This window comes from Acomys minous (assembly GCF_964271855.1).
Source record: "Acomys minous genome assembly, chromosome: 18".
Taxonomy (NCBI): Eukaryota; Metazoa; Chordata; class Mammalia; order Rodentia; family Muridae; genus Acomys; species Acomys minous.
Window position 1 is genome coordinate 510,880 of NC_140501.1, and position 20,983 is coordinate 531,862.

Genomic DNA, 20,983 nt, shown 5'->3' on the forward strand with positions numbered 1-20,983 from the left:
TTGCTGCCTTTACTTCCCTGCCACAATAGGCTGTTATTTGGAAATGTGAGCAAAAATAAACTTTTTCCCCAACTTTCTTTTTGTAGGATTTAAAAAAATCACAGCAACAGAAATGAAGCTAGCATATGCTCTTTCACTGTCTTTCATATATTCTGCCATCATCCTTGAGGAGACTCAATAACCTATGTAATCACACTAGCCCAGTCCTCCAACTTATCTGGTAAGGCTCCTGGGGATAGTAGTGTCACGTGTTTATTGGTATTAGGAGCTAGGAAGTAGGCAGTCTTAAAGGACTATTATTTTGACCATGTGGAGAGGTAATCACAGTAATAGGACACAGTTAATGCTGCAGTGACATTGAAGCCAGGCACATTGGCTTCATATAGCTCCATGTTTAGGGGGCAGGAAAACTCCATGATGAGGTAACAAGCACAGAGGTGATGCCAGAGTAGAGAAGAAGGAAACATTTGTGCCCAACAAGTAGTTAATGTAGTCAGGCAGCTTCTGTAAAACTCCATCCCATAATTTCTAGCTCCTACACAGCTCAGGGCTATGGATTTACTACTGTCCCACTGCCTCCACCTCTGAGAGAGGATGTGCTACCTACAACATACCGCATGTCCAAATCACATTCATGACATTCAGTGGTCCAGCAGCTGAAATACCAACATGGACCGACTACATAGGATCTTGCCTCTTGCCTTGTTGCACTTACTGATCTATTATATTCTCAGCACAAAAATAGACTTTATTCTAGTAGAACAAACCAGATCTCCTAAGATTTGAATACACGCCCATAGTTTTTACTCTCATTCCTTGAGATGGTTCTTATTCCTATAAATCTTGGTGAGGTTCCTATAGCATCCACTTTATGGAGGACTCAGAGTATTGTGACTTACCTCAAACCACCCAGCTAATGAGTGACTCAACTGCAGTGTTTTCTCCACTGTGCTAAGGGGAGGCAGCCCACTGCCAAATGTTAGGTTTTGGTCTTGGAGGTTACAGGATGGATCTGCAGACAGACTGCATCCTAATTCTTGCGAATTCATTTTCTCTTAAGCCAGTTAACTCTAAAGTAGGGGTTTTCTGGGGCACAGTAGTGAGTCATAAGAAGTCTAATTCCTTGTGCTTCACATGTTCAATGGCCCATGTAATTATAAAGTACAGGGATTTCCTCTCTGCTGGTAAGTTACTATGTTAAGAACGTCTCCATCTTAATTAGATTTTACTAGGTTTTTCTAACAGCCAAATGTGACTAAATGATAAACAAAGGAGAAAATACCATTTTCTTTTGTTTCCAAAACATGCTTTGAAGAATGTACAAAGAAGCCTTTCTATAAAGTGTCTTTCTATAATATCTGATACTTGGCTTTAGGGGAAAATTAAGAGTTAACATGAAGGAAATTTGTTTCAAAGGATCAAGATAATGTACATAAAATAAAGGTACCTCTTTTGAAGGCCTGGCTTCGGTTGTTCATTCTTTATTGTTTTCTTTTCTTGTTATTCAAGTGACATATATCTTAAACCTTTATCATTGATCCTTTTATTTGTTGTTCTGTCAAATAATTGGGTCTTTTTAAAAACTATGTCCCAGTATCCTTGTGTCTGACATACGGTTCACTGACCTCATACGTTAAGTTCCCATCCCTACTTTGGTATTGTTTCTGATTTTCTTTGTCTAATATATGCAGGAAGACTCTTCTGGAATTGTCAGAATAAAATAAAACTATATTTGCTAATACATCCCAGCAGCCTTGAAAACAGAGATTTAAAATGAATTATTAGTTGTATGAACATTTTCAAATTAGTTATTGGTTTAAGTCTCTATCTACTTATGAATAAAATTAGATTAAGAAAACTGATTTGCATGATATTCAAAGGATGTGAAATCATGTCTACAAAATCCTTAGTAGCGTGTTTGCCATGAAGTGAGTAATGGCTGGACATGGCCATCACTGTTATCACGGAGCAGCTTGATTGTTGGACAGGACCATGTTGAGCCGTGCATGATGACTGGAGATGGAATAATGCGCTCTGGTGTGATTGCTGGCTATGTGCTTTCTGTAAGAAGGCAGCTCTGAAGTGTTGCCCTAGTGACTTTTCAGTTGGTTTTCAGGAAACTCACATTTTGAATGAGCGTCTTGAATCAAGCTAGGTTAGTGCACTGTGATAGCGCAAGTGTCTACGTGCAGTCACTGGAAGAGATGCAAAGCACAGAGTAAGGAGTCTCCCTGTAAAATATAAGTTCCTCCCTAGCAGGTCAGTAATGGCAATTACAAAGAAGACATGGAGAATAATATGGTCTTTCACTTGTGGAATCTAAATTTATAGATGTATTTATATGTGTTGAATGAACGTAGTATAGGAACTATGAGAAGGAAAGAAAACTAAAGACAGAGTGGAAAGAGAGGCAAATAATTGGAAAGAAGGACAAAATATTGTATGTTTTCTTTCACCTATATTTAAACACACACACACACACACACACACACACACACACACACACACACACACACACACCAGGAAAACAGATGAGGTTATTTGGCAGCAGAAGGAACCAGCTAGTTGAAAGGGGAAGGGGTGGGGAGAACCATGAGGAAAGAAAGAACATGATGCAATTTATGTGTGAAGATGTCATAATGAAACCCATTACTTTTTATGTTAAACAAAAACTTAATTAAAATTCATTAAACAAACAAAATAAATATGTAATTATGATTTAATTCTGTGTAAAAAGAAGCTGTATGAATATGTGGTTTTGAAAAAAGGTAAAATTTAAGCTCTACTTCAACACCACTACGCAGTGCACATACTCCATGGAGGTGTGCACTGGAGGTCGTTCAGTTGTTCTGCCGTGATTTATCAATTATATTTGGAGGAAGACATTTTCCTCTGTCTTCTATAGATGAGATAGTAGGTTGCACAGAGTTAAGGCCCCTCATCTAACTTACAGATCTTATGGGAAGGTCTGGTGTGTTAATGAGACTAGCCCCCACAAGCTCATGTATTTGAATACTTAGTCCCTCACTGCTGTACTCTTTTGAGAATGATTAGGAGATGTGGCCTTACTTGGAGAGGATTTTGAGGTTTCAAAAGCCCATGCCAGTCTCAGTGAGCTTTTCCCTGACACCTGCTTGTGTATCAGGATGTAAGTTCTTCAGTGCTGCTTCAGGGTCATACCTGCCTACCTGCTGCCATGCTTCCCATGGCGATGAGCATGAATTCAACCTCTTAAACTATAAGCAAAGCCCTGATCAAATGCTTCATTTTTAATGTTGCCTTGGCGATGGTGTCTCTTCACAGTAATAGAAAAGTAACTATAGCCAAATGCAACTAGTCCCACATCTTCTCCTACCTGAAGTTCTACCCAATCCACTGTTAGTCTTTCGGTGACTCAGACACATAGATCCTTCCAGGCTTCAGTTTTTTTCTCTACTTGATATCTCTAGGAGAGTGTTTGGTTCTTGGGCACCCATTGGCCTATGTGTTTTCATGAATGCTTGGAGGTGTAAATTCTATTCTCTGACTAGAAAACATTTTGTTCCAAATTGAGATTCTGTGGGACTGGATTGCCTTAGCCATCAATGTTGTTGTAGCCTGTCCTCTCAGATTTCAAAGTTTTCTTTGGACTCCAGTTTTTTTTTAAGTGCTATCTTTCTGGAATGACCTCCTGAACATATTTTCTTTTCATGAGAGAGCTGCCATGAGCCACAGCCATGTTGTTCTTCCTGCTTATTGTCCAGCACATAGATACAAAGCTCTAATGAGAATCCTCTCCACCAGGCACGACTCTGTCCTCTTAGTGTGGTTTTCCTGGTGCTAGTGTTTAGGAAGGAAATGTTTTTATCTAACAGCTATCCACAGGTTAGAATAGTAACAAAAACATCATACAAAAATGCCCCAAACCTCCCAGAAATGTTCTGGAATTGACATATCAATGTCTTTCTGACACAAATCAAGATTTCTATCAGAACTTCAACACAGTATTTTACACTTAGAGGAGCAATGCCCCCCACCCCATTTTTGTTTGTATATTTTATTGCCTAAAATAATTTGATGCTAGGGTATTAAAGATGGCTTGTTAAAATCTACAAATGAGCATCTGAGAAGACAGCACAATTGGTAATATATTTGCCTTGCAAGCACAGAGACGTTAGGTGGACCCTTAACACTTACATAAAAGATGGCACATGTGTACAATCTACAAATGCATGTGCACACAAGAACATGTGAATGCATTAAAAATAAATAAAAGCCTTCCAAATGCTACCTTTTCATGCAACAAATATAACAAATGACCACTGAATAAACAGAAGATACTAAAGCTGGACTTTGATGCAGGGTCGTGTTTTGGCAGGTGTCAAGACTTAGGGAGAGTTTGAATAAAGAAGAGTCCAACAACTCAAGAGACAGTGTACATACACAAGGCAGCATGGCAAAGCTAGCTGATTTCAGAGCTGTAAATATTGGTACTCAGAACACACCAGCCATTTACCCGCTGGGTAATCCTAGGAAAATCCCATCTAATCTGGGATTCAGATTTTTTTTTATGTTTCACATGGTCAAAGCTGAAGATGCAGATAGAATGCATCAGAATCTTAGGGCAAATGAGCACACAGCAAAGCCATCTTTATCTTTCTTTATCTAATGAAAACATTTTATATTTAGCTGTTAATTAGTGTTTTGCAACCTATTTCACAATATGGGTAGGAAAATATTTCTTCATGTGTGTCTTCATAAATATCAGCAAGGTATTCATGTCCCGTGAATGAACGTAGAAGCATGAAAAACATTCTATAATTCCTTAATGCCATAATAGCTACAGAATGTATTATTGCAATGCTCGGAGAAAGTCAGGGTTAAATTAAATTTTCAAAAGTCATAACATAAAGACAAGAGCAACATGAGGGTGTTGAAAGAACACAAGAAAATGGTCTCATCCTTAGCTATATAGTTTTTAAAATGTATTTATTTATTTTCGTTTTTATTTTACTCATTTTTAGCAGGGGCTAATTTTCTCGATCTACCATGTGGGCCCTGGTGGATTAAACTCGGGTCTTCAGCAAGCGCTTTTACCTGCTGGGCTATCTTGCCAGTCTTACGTAATTTTTAAATATATCTAAATTGCCAAGCATTGTAGTTAAGCCCTGTTTTTCATTGGCACTGCTTATGTGTGTGTACTGGAGATATCTTAATGAAATGTCACAGCCTAGGACTTACACAGAAATTCTTTTTCTCAGAGTTCTAGAGGCTGAGAGGCTAATGTCATGGTCCTGACTGGGTTTCTTTCTTTAGAGCATCTCCTCCTGGCTTCGACATGGCTGGTTTTCCCTGTGTCCTCACATAGTCTCCCTCTCTGATACTTTGTGTTTTAATCTCATAAGGACATTAGTCCTTCTGGAATAGAGCCTGCTCCAGGGATCTCGCTTATAAATGACATGCTTAAATGCTGTGTGTCCAAGCGCAGTCACATGCTGAATTATTGTGGGCTAAGACTTGAGGTCTGGGATTTGAGTGGTCACACAAGTCAGTCTCCCTCTGAGTTTCATAACATCACACAGAAGTAGAAAATGAATATCGTCTATGGAATGTTGCTGCCCACCAGGAACACGTGAAAAGCACCAAGTTCCAGAGCTTAAGGGCACTTGTGACTATTGTGGAGAGTACAGGTTTGGTTCTCACCAGGGAGTTATTACCAACAGTTTTCTCCTTGGACTCTAGGGAGTCAAACATCTTCTAGCTTATGATGGCTCCCTCCCTCTCTCCTCTCTCTCTCTCTCTCTCTCTCTCTCTCTCTCTCTCTCTCTCTCTCTCCTCTCTGTGTGTGTATAAGAGAGAGAGAGAGAAATAAAAATGAGAATGTATCTTTTTCAGTTCTTCAACGTTAAACATATTAGGAAATGCTAATTTTACTTAGCTGCATGAGCATACTCCAGAAAACTGCTGACAGGGATGGAAAGTGTCATTATTTTCTATTAGTGTATATGTTAGATTCTCTCCTATAACAAAGCTTGTTTAAGCAATTGTTTAGATTAGTCACCTATGTAAACAACAGTTGGAATCACCCAAAGTCACAGAATTTAAACAAAACAAAACAATAACAACAACAACAACAACAACAACAACAACAACAACAAAAAACCACCTCCCCATGCTACAGAAAAAAAATTTAAGTTTTTAAGGTGTGTGTGTGTGTGTGTGTGTGTGTGTGTGTGTGTGTGTGTGTGTGTGTGAATATACAGTGTTAACATTCTCTACAAAAAAAAAACCCTAAGAAATTTGAATTTGGAAATTTGAGAACAGTATTTTTTTCATTTAAAATCTCAGATGTTTTTTAACCAAGCATCTGTTGTGTGAAGAGTAGTAGTTTACTCCTACAAAGTTAAAAATGAGACTTTGGCAAGTAATTGATTAATTAAGAAAAATAAGACAAAACATGTTTTTAAATCTCTCTCGTGTTTAATATGCAAACACCTCGGTGCATTCATGGATGCTCAGAGTAAGTGTGTAGAGACTGTCATTGGCACTGTCACTCTCTAAATATGCTGTGACAATCAAATGGCCCTCAAAAACCACACTGGATGTCCTATGAAAGACACCCTCTCAGTTAGCAAGCCTCTGTTTTCTTCTACCATCCATTTCCTGGCCGGGTCCATCTCAGTTCGAGCACACTTCCACTGACTACCTGGTTTGGAATGACCAACTTCTTCTATTTATAGCTATGCCATACATTCCATAGTTAGCTGTAGAGAACGGCAGTCTTTGATGAGTAACATTACATAAATGAATAGCTAAATATTTTTATTAATTCACTTTTAAACTAAATCCCATCTGATAACTACATAAAACTTCATATTTCTTAAAGATAAAAATGCCTCAAAATCATCAGTCTGCATAGGTCTTAACACTTTTTTCAAATACATAATTTCTAAATTAAGTGTAGATTTTTTGACTACTTTATATACATGGTACACCAGTACTGAAAGATTGGACTGAGATTTTTAAAACTGTTTTTTAAAGTCTGATCTCTCAAAGTATGTTTGAGAGTAAAAGATGACAGGTGTGCACATCTGCAGAGTTAAGTGGTATTTTGGAAGGTAGCATTCAAAAGTTGTGCTTTTTATTTTTTATCTTATTTCTCTACTGTGATGAGGGTCCTTGAGGCCTGGATGATCCAAGCTTTTTCCTTGCAGCTCCAGGCTTCCGTGGCTTCCAGAGTTCTCTGGCATCTTGATTTTTTTCTAAGATCTGTGGTAGATCAACTGTGGAGGAAAAAGGCTTTTGGGAAAAGGGGAACTTATTGTAAAAGTGTAGAAGCCCCTGGAGATAAGCCTCCTGTCACTTCTAGAGAAGTGTTGCTACACAGACACTTTAAGTGACACCTTTCCCAGCATTATTTTCTACTTAGAAAATAACAGCATAGTTTGATATCAAAGACACAAATGATAAATTAAATGCAAACAAAGAAAATACAGACAATGAAGTCAGATGCATGTGGTGCAGCGGGAACAGAGGAAGGACTGTTTTGTTCTTTTTTCTTTTCTTTTCTTTGTTTTTACATAATTTTGAAAATGTCACAAAGAAATACTGTATTTACATCATATCTATTCCACATTCTCTCACCTACAACTCCTCCCATGTGCCCCTAACTCCTGCTCAACTTCATAACCTTTTCTTCTTCAATTATTATCCTTATATATACACACATATATTACCAATACAGCCTGCTGAGTCTGTTTAGTGTAAATAGTCTATTTAGTGTCATAGTCTGCATGCGTGCATGTTTGTGCATGCTACCGAATTCACAGGTGTGTACATATGCACACATGCACACTTACAGCTGACTTAGAATTATATAACTTGTCAGGCGCATTGTCCACACTCCTAGATGTTGAACTACAGGTAATTGATAGTGACTAAGAGAAGCTGCTGCTGCTGCTGCTGCTGCTGCTGCTGCTGCTGCTGCTGCTGCTTTTAATCTAAACACACTCCTCACTTTTCTTCCTCTCTCCCACCCTGTAGCCTGAAAACAACTTCAGTGAGATTGCCTATTAATCTTACTGTGAGTTAAAGCAAAATTTGAAATGTACAATTTAGACACAGTAAAAAAGAAAATAGACAGAGGAGATTGAATGCAGCCTCCTGCATACTTTCTCCCAGATTTGAGCATATATAACTCCCATTAAAGTGGGCCTGGGGTGGCCGCAGCTCCATATCTCACAGTTGAAGAGAGCTCAAAATAGTCTCAAACTTTCAACTACTGCAGATTTATTATTTTGAAACTTTGCTCTAGTGAGATCTGTCTAATTTTATCAGTTGTCTTGGCAAGAAATAGTGGCTTTTTCTCCTGATTGCCTCCTCTTTTCACCCTTCTTTAATGGCAAACTCTTCTTGATCCAATCCCTCAAAGGGGAAAAAGGCACAGTCGCCTTCATGGGCGTGTGCACGGAGATGGCGGAGCACAGTGATGGAGGAGAGGCGCGAGCCCATCCTTTGGTGATGGAGTTCCACTCCTAAAGTAGAAGCTGCTTTTTCCTAAGTTCCGTAGCTGCCCTACGTTTTATTTCTATGACAAAATACCTGAGAAAAGCAGCTGAGGGGAGAAAGTGTTCATTATAACTACCAGCTTTAGCAAGGATGCAGTTCAACATGGAAGAAAGTTCACCAAGGAAGGCATTGCTTCATGAGTACGAAACCAGATGGCCAGTTTGTGTCAGCGGTCTGGCCGCTAACGGAATGGAAAGTAAGGCTATGCATGCTATTAAACTGAAAGGCCTTCTCCAAGTGACCCGGTAATGTACTTCTCCGGCAAGTTTCCACCTTTTTTCCCCCCACCTCATTAATTTAGTTACTTATTCATTTTTACATCCTGGTCAGAGGCCCCTCCCTCCTCTCCCCCTGGTCATTTATCCCCCCACCCTCTTCCCTTTTTCCCCCTTCCCCTTCTCAGAAAAGGGTAGTGCACCCAGCACATCAAGTCTCATCAAGACTCCACTGAGGCCAGACAAGGCAGCCCAGCTAGGGGGAAAGTGAGCCAAAAGCGGGCAATAGAGTCCATGTCAGAGACAGCCTCTGCTCCAATTGATAAAGGGCCCTCATGATCGCCAAGCTGTCTGTGAGCTACATGTGTGTAGGGGGCCTAGGTCCAGCACATGCATGCGCTTTGGTTTATGGTTCAGTCCTCTATAAGACCCAGTGCTCCTAGGCTAGTTGACTCTGTTGGTCTTCAGGGGTGACACTCTAGCTGAGACTCAAACACACAGGACATATGGAGCCTGAAGTGGCCACCTCTTATAGTCAGGCAGGACTTCTAGTAGAGGGAGAAGGAAACCAACCCACCCACAAAACCTTCAACCCAAAATTTACCCTGCATGTAAAATATGCAGGGATAAGATGGAAAATAGATTGAGGGAATGTCTAACTAACGACCGCTCCAACTTGAGACTCACCCCATGAGAGAGCCAACCCCTGACAGTATTAATCGTACTCTGCTGTGCATGCAGACAGGAGCCTATCATGACTGTCCTCTGAGAGGCTTCACCCAGCAGCAGATCAAAACAGATGCAAACACCCACAGCCAAACGTTAGGCAGAGTTTTGTGGAAGAGTTGGAGGATCCTGAAGGGACAAGAACTCCACAAGAAGTTTCCACCTTCTAGCCTTTCTAAAGTTTACCCAAACAGCGTTACCACCTTCACACCAAGTGTTCAAATACATGAGTCTGTGAGGAATCTTTATATTCAAATCACAACAGTAACTGTAAGTCATTTTTTAAAAAAACTAATCATGAAATTCACACTGGCAAATCATTGATTCTATCCCCAATTGCTTTCTTGAATGCTCTCAGAACCAGGTCATCTTCTGCTTTGTGGGAAAGTTGGCTCTTTATCCATTGGGCAGCTTAGAATATTATGTCTATCTTACTGACTTTCACCTTGAGGTAGCAATGACAAAAAACAAAACAAAACAAAACAAAACAAAAACCTACTGCATGACAAAAAAAGATACTGCCCATATTTTTATGTCACTGTTAATTTGTCCTAATTCTGTATTCTGAGGCAACATCAAAAAATAAATTCTACTTTCTCTTGATGTGACATGCCCACATACCTCTTACCATCTTCAGAATAAACAGAATGCAGTTTTTCCAAAGCCAGCAATACCAAATCATTCCCTTTTAGTCTCTTGGTGTCTGTCGCTGTGTGCTTGCACTAGTCGTGAGTGGTCTATGAACACTCTACTCTTTTTCCAGAGCAAGGCTGGGTGGGCTGAGAAAGAAGTGTTGTTTAATACAAAATTATATAGGTATAGGAGTGTAATCACCTATGTCTAGCTACCTACTATCTATCTATCTATCTATCTATCTATCTATCTATCTATCTATCTATTATCTATCATTTATCATCTGTCTATTTTCTGTCTATATTTGTGTCATCTATCTGTTCATCTTTCTTTCCATAGTTTCTCTTTTTATTTGATGTTTATCTATCATCTATCTGTATTATAAATCTGTCAAATGTTTTGCAACTATACATTTTAAAGGATAAGAAACAATATACAATAATAATAATAAATAACAAAACAGATTTCAAAGCAAAGACCTCCTTCAATATACCATGGGAATGAATTCCAGTCATCAATCCTACAAAAGTGAACAGCCATCTTTAGATGCTAATAGCTAATAGCTTTAAACACCAAAATGAGAAACTGAATTATAAGGAGAAATAGAAAACACTGAGAATATACTAAAACGTTTTAACTTTGTTCTCTGTAACAGATACATAAATAGAAAATGGGATCCCCTAGATTTTAAGAATTTGAAAAACAGACATTTGAATGAATATTCCTGGTATTCAATAGCTAGTCAGACCAACACCAGGTCATCTTAAGAGGTCCTCCAGGAACTTGTTTTTCTTGGAAACAGGATTTGCATGACAAAAAGTGTAACAGTAAAGCAGGAAGGCATCTGCTGGGATTAAAAATGTGTTATCATTTAATAAAAGTCAATATGAGGAAAGACTTTTAGTAAAAGTGATCCTGCAGCCAGGCTCTAGAGTGAATGGGGAAGAAGGGCAGCAGATGTGTTTACTCACATCTTAAGAATGTGAGTTTCTTTATTATTATTATTATTATTATTATTATTATTATTATTATTATTATTATTATTATTATTTCACATTACATCCCAATGATTATTATTTCCCCCCTTATCTTCCCATTCCCACCCTCCTTCCCTCTTCTGTTCAATTTCCCTCCCCTAGGCCTCTCCCACTGTCTGGCCACAACCTACCAGGCCTCATCAGGATAGTCTGCATGAATCGTTAACATATAGATGTGTTAGATCTCAAATATTTACTTGTATTTAGATGTTTATTGTGGTTCTGAATTCTACGAGTTTGGGGTCCATAGGCATTAAAAACAAAGTCTTAGTTCTTACAGGATTTATACTTAAATGCTAGAGAAATGTCATACGACTTCTTGCTTCATCAGTTTAATAAAAATGTAAGCACCTATACACCAAGCAAACTTGTTTGTTTCGCACTAGGGGCATTTCCATTATTTTGTATGTTAGGACATAATATTTATTTAGGGTAAGCATTTTTGTCTTAATAAATAAATGCCAGTTATCTTAACATTTTCAAATTTTTGGCTAAGTGCATATTAAATTTGAGTAAATAGCTTTTTTTTGTTTGTTTTTATTTGTCTATTTTAAACATGTAATCCCTATATGAGATTTCATCTTAGCTAAATGTTTGGTATTTGATATTGCTAATTTTATGCTTTTATCTTCAATTCACATTGTATCAGTGTGCTTTCTCCTTAAATTATCCTAATGTTAGTTTATGCTTTTATCTTCAATCCACATTGTATCAGTGTGCTTTCCCCTTAAATTATCCTAATGTTAGTTAAAATAAATGCTGTAATATATAAATCTGCTTTACTGGGAACACACAAAGTTCAAAGCATGGTGAATTATTCATTAGGAACAACCAGTTGAGAGCCAGTCAGTGTCCTTGGAACAGCTCATCAGAATCACAGAATGTGTCTGTCCTGCTTCAGGCTCCTTAAAGACCTCAACAGCAGCTGCCTGGAGATACCAATATCAATCTATATATTAAATGATGAATAGGTCTTAATTTACTTCTCATTTTTGGAGATAATAAAATGTAAATGGATTGCCTTTGTACATTCCTAAGCACTCTGCTTTGCGTGCCATTACTTTATAGAGTTGTGCTTTTATTTTGGTGCCAGATGGATTCTGCCCTGCTGGAGGCTGTAAGGTTTTCTTGGTCTGTTGTTGATAATTATTCCTCTCACTCTGCCATGAAGAATCATATAAGTGAGTGGTCTAGCAGATGTTAGACTGAAATTTGTTGCAGAGTTATAATGAGGGGCCTTGTGCTCTTTCTCATAGTCAGTCTGGGAACTGTTTCTCTTTGTTTTACAGCATGTGGTCGACACAGGTGTTTCTTCATCTTCCCTTGCCTTGTTATGGTCATCCGTGTGTGTGTGTGTGTGTGTGTGTGTGTGTGTGTGTGTGTGTGTGTGTGTGATTGTTTGAAAGATTGATATTAAGCTTTTTTAAATGTATGCATTTATATTATTCCACATATATACAATAAACTACCTATATCAAGAATTTGATATTAAGCTTTAAGTGGCGATATCAACATGGATCATTTTACAAGTACTAAAAGAAACAAAGGGTCATAGTGGTCTGTGTATCAGTAACTTCAGATAATCAACTAACTAATGCTAACCTTAAAGATTTGAACAAGTTAGCACACAGCACTAGTATTTATACCTTTGGTATATATGATTGCAATTTTAATTGTGAATATGTATGATATTATTCTTACTCATTATTCATCAGCCATTAATAGATTTTATTACACTCTCTACATTTACATTATAAAATTGGCATGTTCTCATTGCATAAAATTTAGTAAAAATTAAAAATGTTGATAAGTACCTTCAAAATTCAGTATATTTAATATTTTGGTGTGTTTTCTTTCCTATATTTTTTCCTAATAAATACTAAGTTTTATTTTGCCATATTCCTTTTTAAGAATGTATGCTTTTTAAATAACTCTGCACCAGAGTTATCTTTTTTAAAATTTATTGTAATTTATTCAGCTTACATCCCAGTTGTACTGCCCTCACGTCTATCTTCCCTTACCACCTTCCCTCGCTCTTTCATCCTACTTCTCTCCCCTAGACTTATGACAGAAGAGGACCTCCTCCCCCAGCATATGACCAAAGCCTATCAGGTCTCATCCAGATAGCCTGCTTCCTCTTCCTCTGTGTGCCAGCCAGGCCTCCCCACCAAGAGGAAGTGACCAAATCAGGGGCACCAGAGCTTTGTCAGAGGCAGTCTGTGCTCTCTCCACAATCATGAGCTGTCCATTGCCTATATCTGAATAGGGGTTTAAGTTTACTGCATGCATTGATCGATGCAGGGCCCCCTGTGTCCAGATCCACCTGCCTTGATGGTCTCCTTGTGGGGCTCCTGAACCTTCTGGGTCCTTCCATCCGCCGTTCTCCCATACCGCTCTCTGTGCTCCTCCCAAAGTGCAGCAGTCAGTCACACATCATCTGTCCTGATCCCCCGTGGGTAGAGTCTCTCAGAGGACATCTATCTATGTTGGGCTAAGATGTACTTATAAATGAGTATACACCATGTGTCCCTTTCTGGGTCTAGATTATCTCACTCAGGAAGATAATTAGTGTTGCTTGAATTATTTCTGTATGTTTTAATGCACTTTAAATGCTCAAAAGTGAGTAATTTCTATGTTTAAAAAATAATGAAGAACTCATGAGGTAGCTCAGTTGATATAGTACTTGCTGAGAAATCACGAGCAATCTTATGACAGTGAGATTATAAAGAAAGGGAGAAAAGGGTGTAATAATGAAGAAACATTCTTAGGAGGCAGCCAATCAATAGGTGGACTACGACAACAAGCCTGGTGTGTTCACATTACAGCCAAGTCATTGGTAGAAACTCGTTTTGACTGGAGTTGAAAATGGGCAAATTACAGGAAAAATGGTTTGGGTGGAGCTTTAAAAGTGTGGTGATACTCCATCTGCAGCCTTGCTTTGAGTTGCCTTCCTCTGAAGTATTCATAGGGAAGATTCCGTGAATGAATCATAGTTTTCTCAGAGCAATGCCTGGCAACCAAGGACACATTTAGTTATCAGAACTTTCCCTTTGTGGGTATGTTGGGATTTGTTTGTTTGTTTGTTTGTGACAGGGTTTATGAATTTTATGAGGGATTCATGGAGGTGGGGCAGAAACTAGGAACTTGAAAACTTTTCCAGCTACAGTGTAGGATGAATATAAACTTTCAAGGACTTGGATACTCTCACAACTCCATTCTGGCTTTGCCTTTCACATTTGCACGTGAGTATGTACAGTTGAGGCACAGCTAGGTGTGATCATAGAAACAGTAGCACTTTTATCTACTTCCTTGTTTACTTACTAAGCGGTTTGACCTGCATTTAATTTGGTTCTTTTAAGGCAATTTAGTTTAATTGTTCCATTTGTAGGGACCACATCGCCTGGCTGTTAAGAGGGCAGTGAGTGCTGCTGCTCAGCCTCTAGCCTCATCTTTGAATTGGCTTCCTTTGAAGTAGACTCATTATAAAGATTCAATGAGTGAATCAGAGGTTTCTTAGAACAATTCCTGACAACCAATAATACATGTAGTTATTAGGATTTTTTTGTTTGTTTTGCTTTTCTTGGTTTGGTTTGTATTTTTGATTTTGTTTTGTTTTGTTTTTTGAGACAGGATTTCTCTGTATAGCCTTGGCAACTACTCTGTAAACCATATTGGACACAAACTAAGAAATCGCTTGCCTCTGCCTCTAAAGATTGGGATTAATGGTGTGTACTAACACCAACCAGCTAGTTATCCGTTTTTAAAAATAAAAATACCAAGTTTTGTGAAAACAGGTAAATTCAAATTAGTTTTGATAATTAAAAGAGCACTAGAAAAGGTAATTTTGTGTTTTATTGATTCTCCCATAATAGGGGTGAGGGATTGTTCATTAGGGCTCACTGTGTGAGTACAAGGGAAGCAGTAAGACAGGCTATAGGCTCTTCTTGTCCCAACTGATCTATTTAACTAAACTCTGCAAGAACTACTGGCTAGAATGTGGGGTTGTTTTTAAGTAAGTAATGACAGACTACACAGAATACTTTCCAGGGTGTAAAATTCTCTGATTCCAGGAAGTTAAGAAATGCTTTCATACTTTGAATTGTCTTTTTGTTTGTCTTTTTTGAGACAGTGTCTCACTGTGTAGCTATGCCTATCCTGTAACTCACAGAGATCCGCCTGCCTCTTCCTCTGCTGGGATTAAGGGACCAATTACTTATGTTTTCTTCATGTTACCAATTTTGCAGAGAAGAGCATAAGAGAGTCAGCCAACTTCAGAAACAGGTCTACAGTGAATAAGGCACATTGAACAGAGAATATGCGGTTGTAGTTTTTAAACTAATGCTCATTTCAGAATTATATAATTTTGGGAGGTGTTGCAGAAGGGAAATTATGATCCTAATATATTGTATGGAAATATATGTAAAAACAAAAAATGGCAACAACTAATACAGCAGATATTCAACCTGACTATATTGATTTATATAGGAAACTGTTGGGGCATGTCTCTTCTTATATCTGTGAGGGAATTTCCAGAATGCATTAACTGCAGGGGAACACATACTTTGAATGTAGACAATATCATGCCATAGGCTTAGAGCTCTGACAGAACAAAAGAATGAAAAATATAAAAAAATATGGAATTATGAATTATCTGTTTAAAAAGAAGCCATATACATGGTACAGCTGCAAGAGTCCCTTAGATATCTCTTTTTACAATCTTAGCCTTTTAAACACACCTGTCTCCTAATATGCTTGTCACACTGATATTAAAATACCTCAGTGTTGGCTCACTTTCCAGAATATTATTTGTGTCCAATTCATCATCCCATCTACGAAGCAAATGTGCTCAGTGCAGCTGTATGCATAGAGACAGTTGATGAGATTGATTTTTTTTTCGTTTCTCAAAAGCTAATCAAAATCACAGAGTTGTTCTGCTTAGGAACAGATCTGCCTGTTTGGCCTATGTGCTGTTTCTCTTAGTCTGTTGGCTAGTCTGTAGATACTAATGACTATGTGTTGGATTGTTCAGTAGCATTCTGTAATTTGGACAGCACAAACAAATTTGCATGTTCCATTAATCTGTTGTGGAGAGAAGCGTGTTGCCATGGTGAGAATTATGATGCCCATATCAGACACACTCCCAAAATGAGGGTGGCCTTTGCAAAGCCAAATGCAAATATTTGTTTTTTTAGGTACAGCTAGCTTCTGGGGAAACATGGAATTACTAAGAAGCTATCTTTTGTCAGCTTCATTAAACAAGAAGTCCACAGTGCATGGCTTCTCCTTTGTTATCATAAATGTCTACCTCTGACTGCTTCTGTGCCTGAAGCCCAAGAGTCAGACGCCATATTTTTTAACTCATGTATCCTTTCCAGCTATATAAATGAAAAGCTTGCTTGTTTCATTTATAACTTAACCAGGACATTGTCCTGTAGCTGAGCCTATGTGGATTAGTATATAGTTATGCTTTGATGTTTTGTTTTGGTGCTGGTTGCTACACATGCAAAGCAGCCACTGCAACACTGAGCCAAGGCCAACCCTCTTGTGTGCCTTGGTCCTAAGCTTCATTTTGAGTTTAGAAGGGGAATGTCTGACCCCTGCATGTATTATACATAAATACCATAAATCCTTCTATACAAATGGGAGTTCAAACTGGTGATTTTATTAAAGATGTACATCAAATTTTAACACAATTTAGCATAATTTAAAGGTATACATAAAATTTAACATAATTGTTTTCTCACAAGCATCATCAATTTAAATAAAGTGAAAATTCCATTTAAAACCTTCAACGAAGTTTCAGAGTGACTCCTTTGCAAAACTCTTGAACTGACACCTGAAAGACAAAATCTGTTTATAATAATTACAGGTTAAATTCATAATTAAACTAGTGATTTTATTAGTTTAACTCTTTAATGAGTAATATAAACACACATGCTAGTTTTATGAAATGACCTATTTTCTGAAACTTATTATGATATCTCCTTTAATTGTGTTGGTTGGTGTAGTCTGGGCATCATGATACAGACAAGTCTGAGATATAGAGATATGCAACCTCTATAAAATGTCTTCCTCTAAAAAAGAAATATAAATTTAAAAAAAAGAAGAGGAAAAACATAACTCTCCTTTGCAGCCTGGCAAAGCTGATTATCCCTGTGTTTGCCTTCCAGATCCCCAGCTCAAGGGCATAGTGACCAGGTTATATTGCAGGCAAGGCTACTACTTGCAGATGCACCCAGATGGAGCTCTCGATGGAACCAAGGATGACAGCACCAATTCCAGTAAGTGACCAGCTGAGTGTGCTACTCAGGTGGCCTCATGAGACACATTTGTAAATGCTTGGTTCTGCTGGCTTGTTTCTCGTTGCACACACTACAATGCTTCTACCATTTCACTGAAACCACATGTATGATGTTGCTGATGCAGAAGGAGACACCTGTGCTGTTAAACTGGGTGTATTTCCATTCATCCAAACAGTGGTTATATCCAGAACATTACTGTTCATCTCCTGATAATAAGTTGACTATGCTAATATATTGGTATGGAAGTTAATGTCTTTTGAATAGAAAAGGCATTCAGGTTGTATACATAAAAATAAATTGTGTAAAACATTTAATTATCTTATACAATATGGTCTGTGTTCATTAAAATCTATGTATCTTTTGTGATATTAATATGCCTTTTCCATTTGCTCTTTTTTTCTTCAAATGATTTTATTTTATTTCTTGGCATATGCATTTAATTATTATATGTAAATAAAAAGTTACATACAGCAAGCAGAACCACAAAACAATCAGGGATTATATGACTGTTACATTCATGGTGTTTTGGCTAATCATATTTGGCAACCTTGTAGAAAACATCTTTCCTATCTTGGTGAGTCTAAAATTCTGAATGAGAATCAATATCTATCATGTCTCATCTCTGTCAAATTAAAACATCAATCTAGACCTAAAAACATCTTAACCCCTAAATAGCTAAGGTTAATTCTAAGACTAAATTATCTGGCCTTTCTTTAACTACATCAGAGACTTGAGAAGGAATGAAATGTAATTACTTGAGTGAACCAAAAGTGCAGGCTAGCAGCTTCCAAAATGAGAAGGAAAAGAAAAAGGAAAAAAAATGACAGAGATAGTTTGCTGCCTGAGCAGTCACCCAAAACTCTCTATAATGCTGGAGCATCATCTTCAGCCTTCTGGCCCAATATAGCTGACAGACACATTTGGGAGGCAGGAACTACTGAGGACTTGCTTACCCTGTCTTGGGAGAGTTTGGCCATTGACTCTGCCTGTATCCAAGCTTGCTCATTTTTAGGCAGTATTCTGTCTGTGACACAAACGAAGACATTTTGCCCAGTGGCTAGTTTGCACACTGATGGCATCTCCATGCTCATCATCTTGAGGTAGTCTGGGTATTACCAGGAGTTAACCTGTTTCGTTGTCAAAATATAAAATATTAAAAGTATCTTTAAATGTCATATTCTGTAGTTCTTTGGGGGCTTTGAAGACCTTATCTAACTATATTTCCTTATCTATCTATAGGATCATATCTCTCTGTTAAACTTAGGTGGGATATTCTTCTGATAAAAATAGACTGATAGTTGACATGACCATAATTTGATCAACTAACAACTAGATTGTATTACTTAATTATCTTAAACAGCCTACAGTAGCACTTTCAAGGTATTTGAAGTAAGATTTATATTATAGTGGAGTTTTATGGGTTCAATAGCTCATATTAGGGTAGAAATGTATGTATACACACACACACACACACACACACACACACACACACATATATATATATACAATGTGTGTGGAGAATAATCTTAAATTTGAATTCTATACCAATGTATCAAAATTAAATTTTGATCAATATACAAAATTCTATACCAATGAATTAAAAATAATCTTTTTTGTTAGGAACAAATAAGGCCTTAGATTCAGGAGTAGACTCAATAATCTACTTTTTGTTCTATCATCTCTACATATTTCTATATTCCCCCTTCTGTCTATTCAACTCCTATCTACGTATCTACAAAAGAAAGATAAAGGAAGAGAGAGACATGCCTGAGTCCAACCTAGTTTTCTCTCTGAATAAGACCAATAATAACTTATTATCAGCTCCCAATAAAAATAAGCATCTGCAGCCCAAGAGAGCAAACAAAAACGTACCCAACCCCGCTTAGGAGGAATGGGGCATCATTCTTTTAAGGTTTCTTCCTGATGATTTGGGACTAATAATACCTTTGTAGGGTCCCAAATAAAATTGAGGAACATGACTAATCAGCTTAGGAATAGCATTTGTGGTCTAGTTTCTAAATTTTGAGAAATTCCAGGCTTAATAGGAGACCTATGTGGGACAGTCTGAAATGCTGGAGCAATTTGCATTGGAAGCTTTCTTTGAAGCTGTCCTGTTCTGATGAATAACAGAAAGTGAAGTACTTGGTGCTGGAATATGAAGGATGAAGGATGTCAGCATCCATCATGCTGAGAGGAATGAATCCTGTCAGGTCTTATCCAGCTTCAGTGTCCATTTCTTTGTTCTGTAAACATATTAATTCTCAAGAGCATTATACACATAAATATATGAGGTGTATGTGATACACAGAACAATTAAGGCTTGTTCTCTGCTCTTAGTATGAGCAGAAGAAAGACATCTGTTAATCTTCACTCATGTCATACAAAGAATGGAATCTAATAATAAGTCACAAAGATTCTGTGACTAATAACAAGCCTTGCCTATGCATGCACATTCATGTCTCAGCCAGTCTCAGAGCTGTTCCCATGTAGTGGGCTTGGCACTTGTTTTGCAGTTTGAATTCTTTACATCCTGATTGTAGCCCCCTCTCTCATCACCTCCATATTCCACCCTCTCTTTCTCTCTCATTCCCTCTCCTTCCCTCCCATAGTTCTCAGATAGGGGAGCCCTCCTCTCCTAACATCTGACCTCTGCCTATCAAGTCTCATCTGTACTACCTGTGTCCTCTTCCTATGTGGCCTAGTAGGGCCTCCTGCCAGGGGGGATGTGATCAATGTTGGAAGGTCAACGTCTATATCAGAAGTAATCCCCACTCCCCTTATTGTCGGACCCACAAGGAGACTGTGCTGCCTATCTACTACATCTGAGCCAAGGGTTTAGATTCACCTCATACAGGTCTTTGGTTGGTGCCTCTGTCTCTGTATTGTAATATGGTTATCCTGAATTAAGTAGTTAAAATTCACTTATGAGTGAATATATAACATGCATGTCTTTCTGGACTTGGGTTACCTCACTCAGGATGATTGTCTCTAGTTCCATCCATTGCCTGCAAATTTAAAGATTCCTTTGGTTTCTTTTTGTTGTTGTTGTTGTTTGGTTTTAATTTTTAATTTTATTTATGTAATTTATTCAGATTACATCTTAGTTGTTATCCTCTCATTTGTATCTTCCCATTCGCCCTCCCTCCCTCTTTTGCCCTATTCCCCTCCTCTAAGTCTGTGACAGTAGGGGACCTTCTCCCCCACCATATGGCACAGCCTATCAGGTCTCATCCTGGTAGATTCCCTTGTTTTTGATAGCTGAATAGTGTTCCATTGTGTAAATATACCAGAGTTTCTTTATCCATTCTTCAGTTGAGGGACATCTAGGTTGTTTCCAGATTCTGGCTATCATGAATAAAGCTGCTATGTACATAGTTGAGCAGATGTCTTTGTTGTATGGTGAAGCATCGTTAGAGTATATTTCCAGGAGTGGTATGGCTGGGTTTTGAAGTAGACTTATTCCCAATTTCCTGAGACAGCACCAGATTGATTTGCAAAGTGGTTGTACAAGTTAGCTCTCCCA

The 20,983-nt window shown here is 38.0% G+C and overlaps 1 protein-coding gene across 3 annotated transcripts in view; it reads left to right on the forward strand.

Moving 5' to 3' along the window:
• FGF14 (fibroblast growth factor 14) overlaps positions 1-20,983 on the forward strand; it is a 554,596-nt gene that overhangs the window by 412,093 nt on the left and 121,520 nt on the right. For all 3 annotated transcript variants that reach the window (XM_084767839.1, XM_084767841.1, XM_084767840.1), the window contains one exon: positions 17,329-17,439. In XM_084767839.1, coding sequence (XP_084623965.1) covers positions 17,329-17,439 — 111 coding nt within the window. The remainder of the gene's footprint in view (positions 1-17,328; positions 17,440-20,983) is intronic.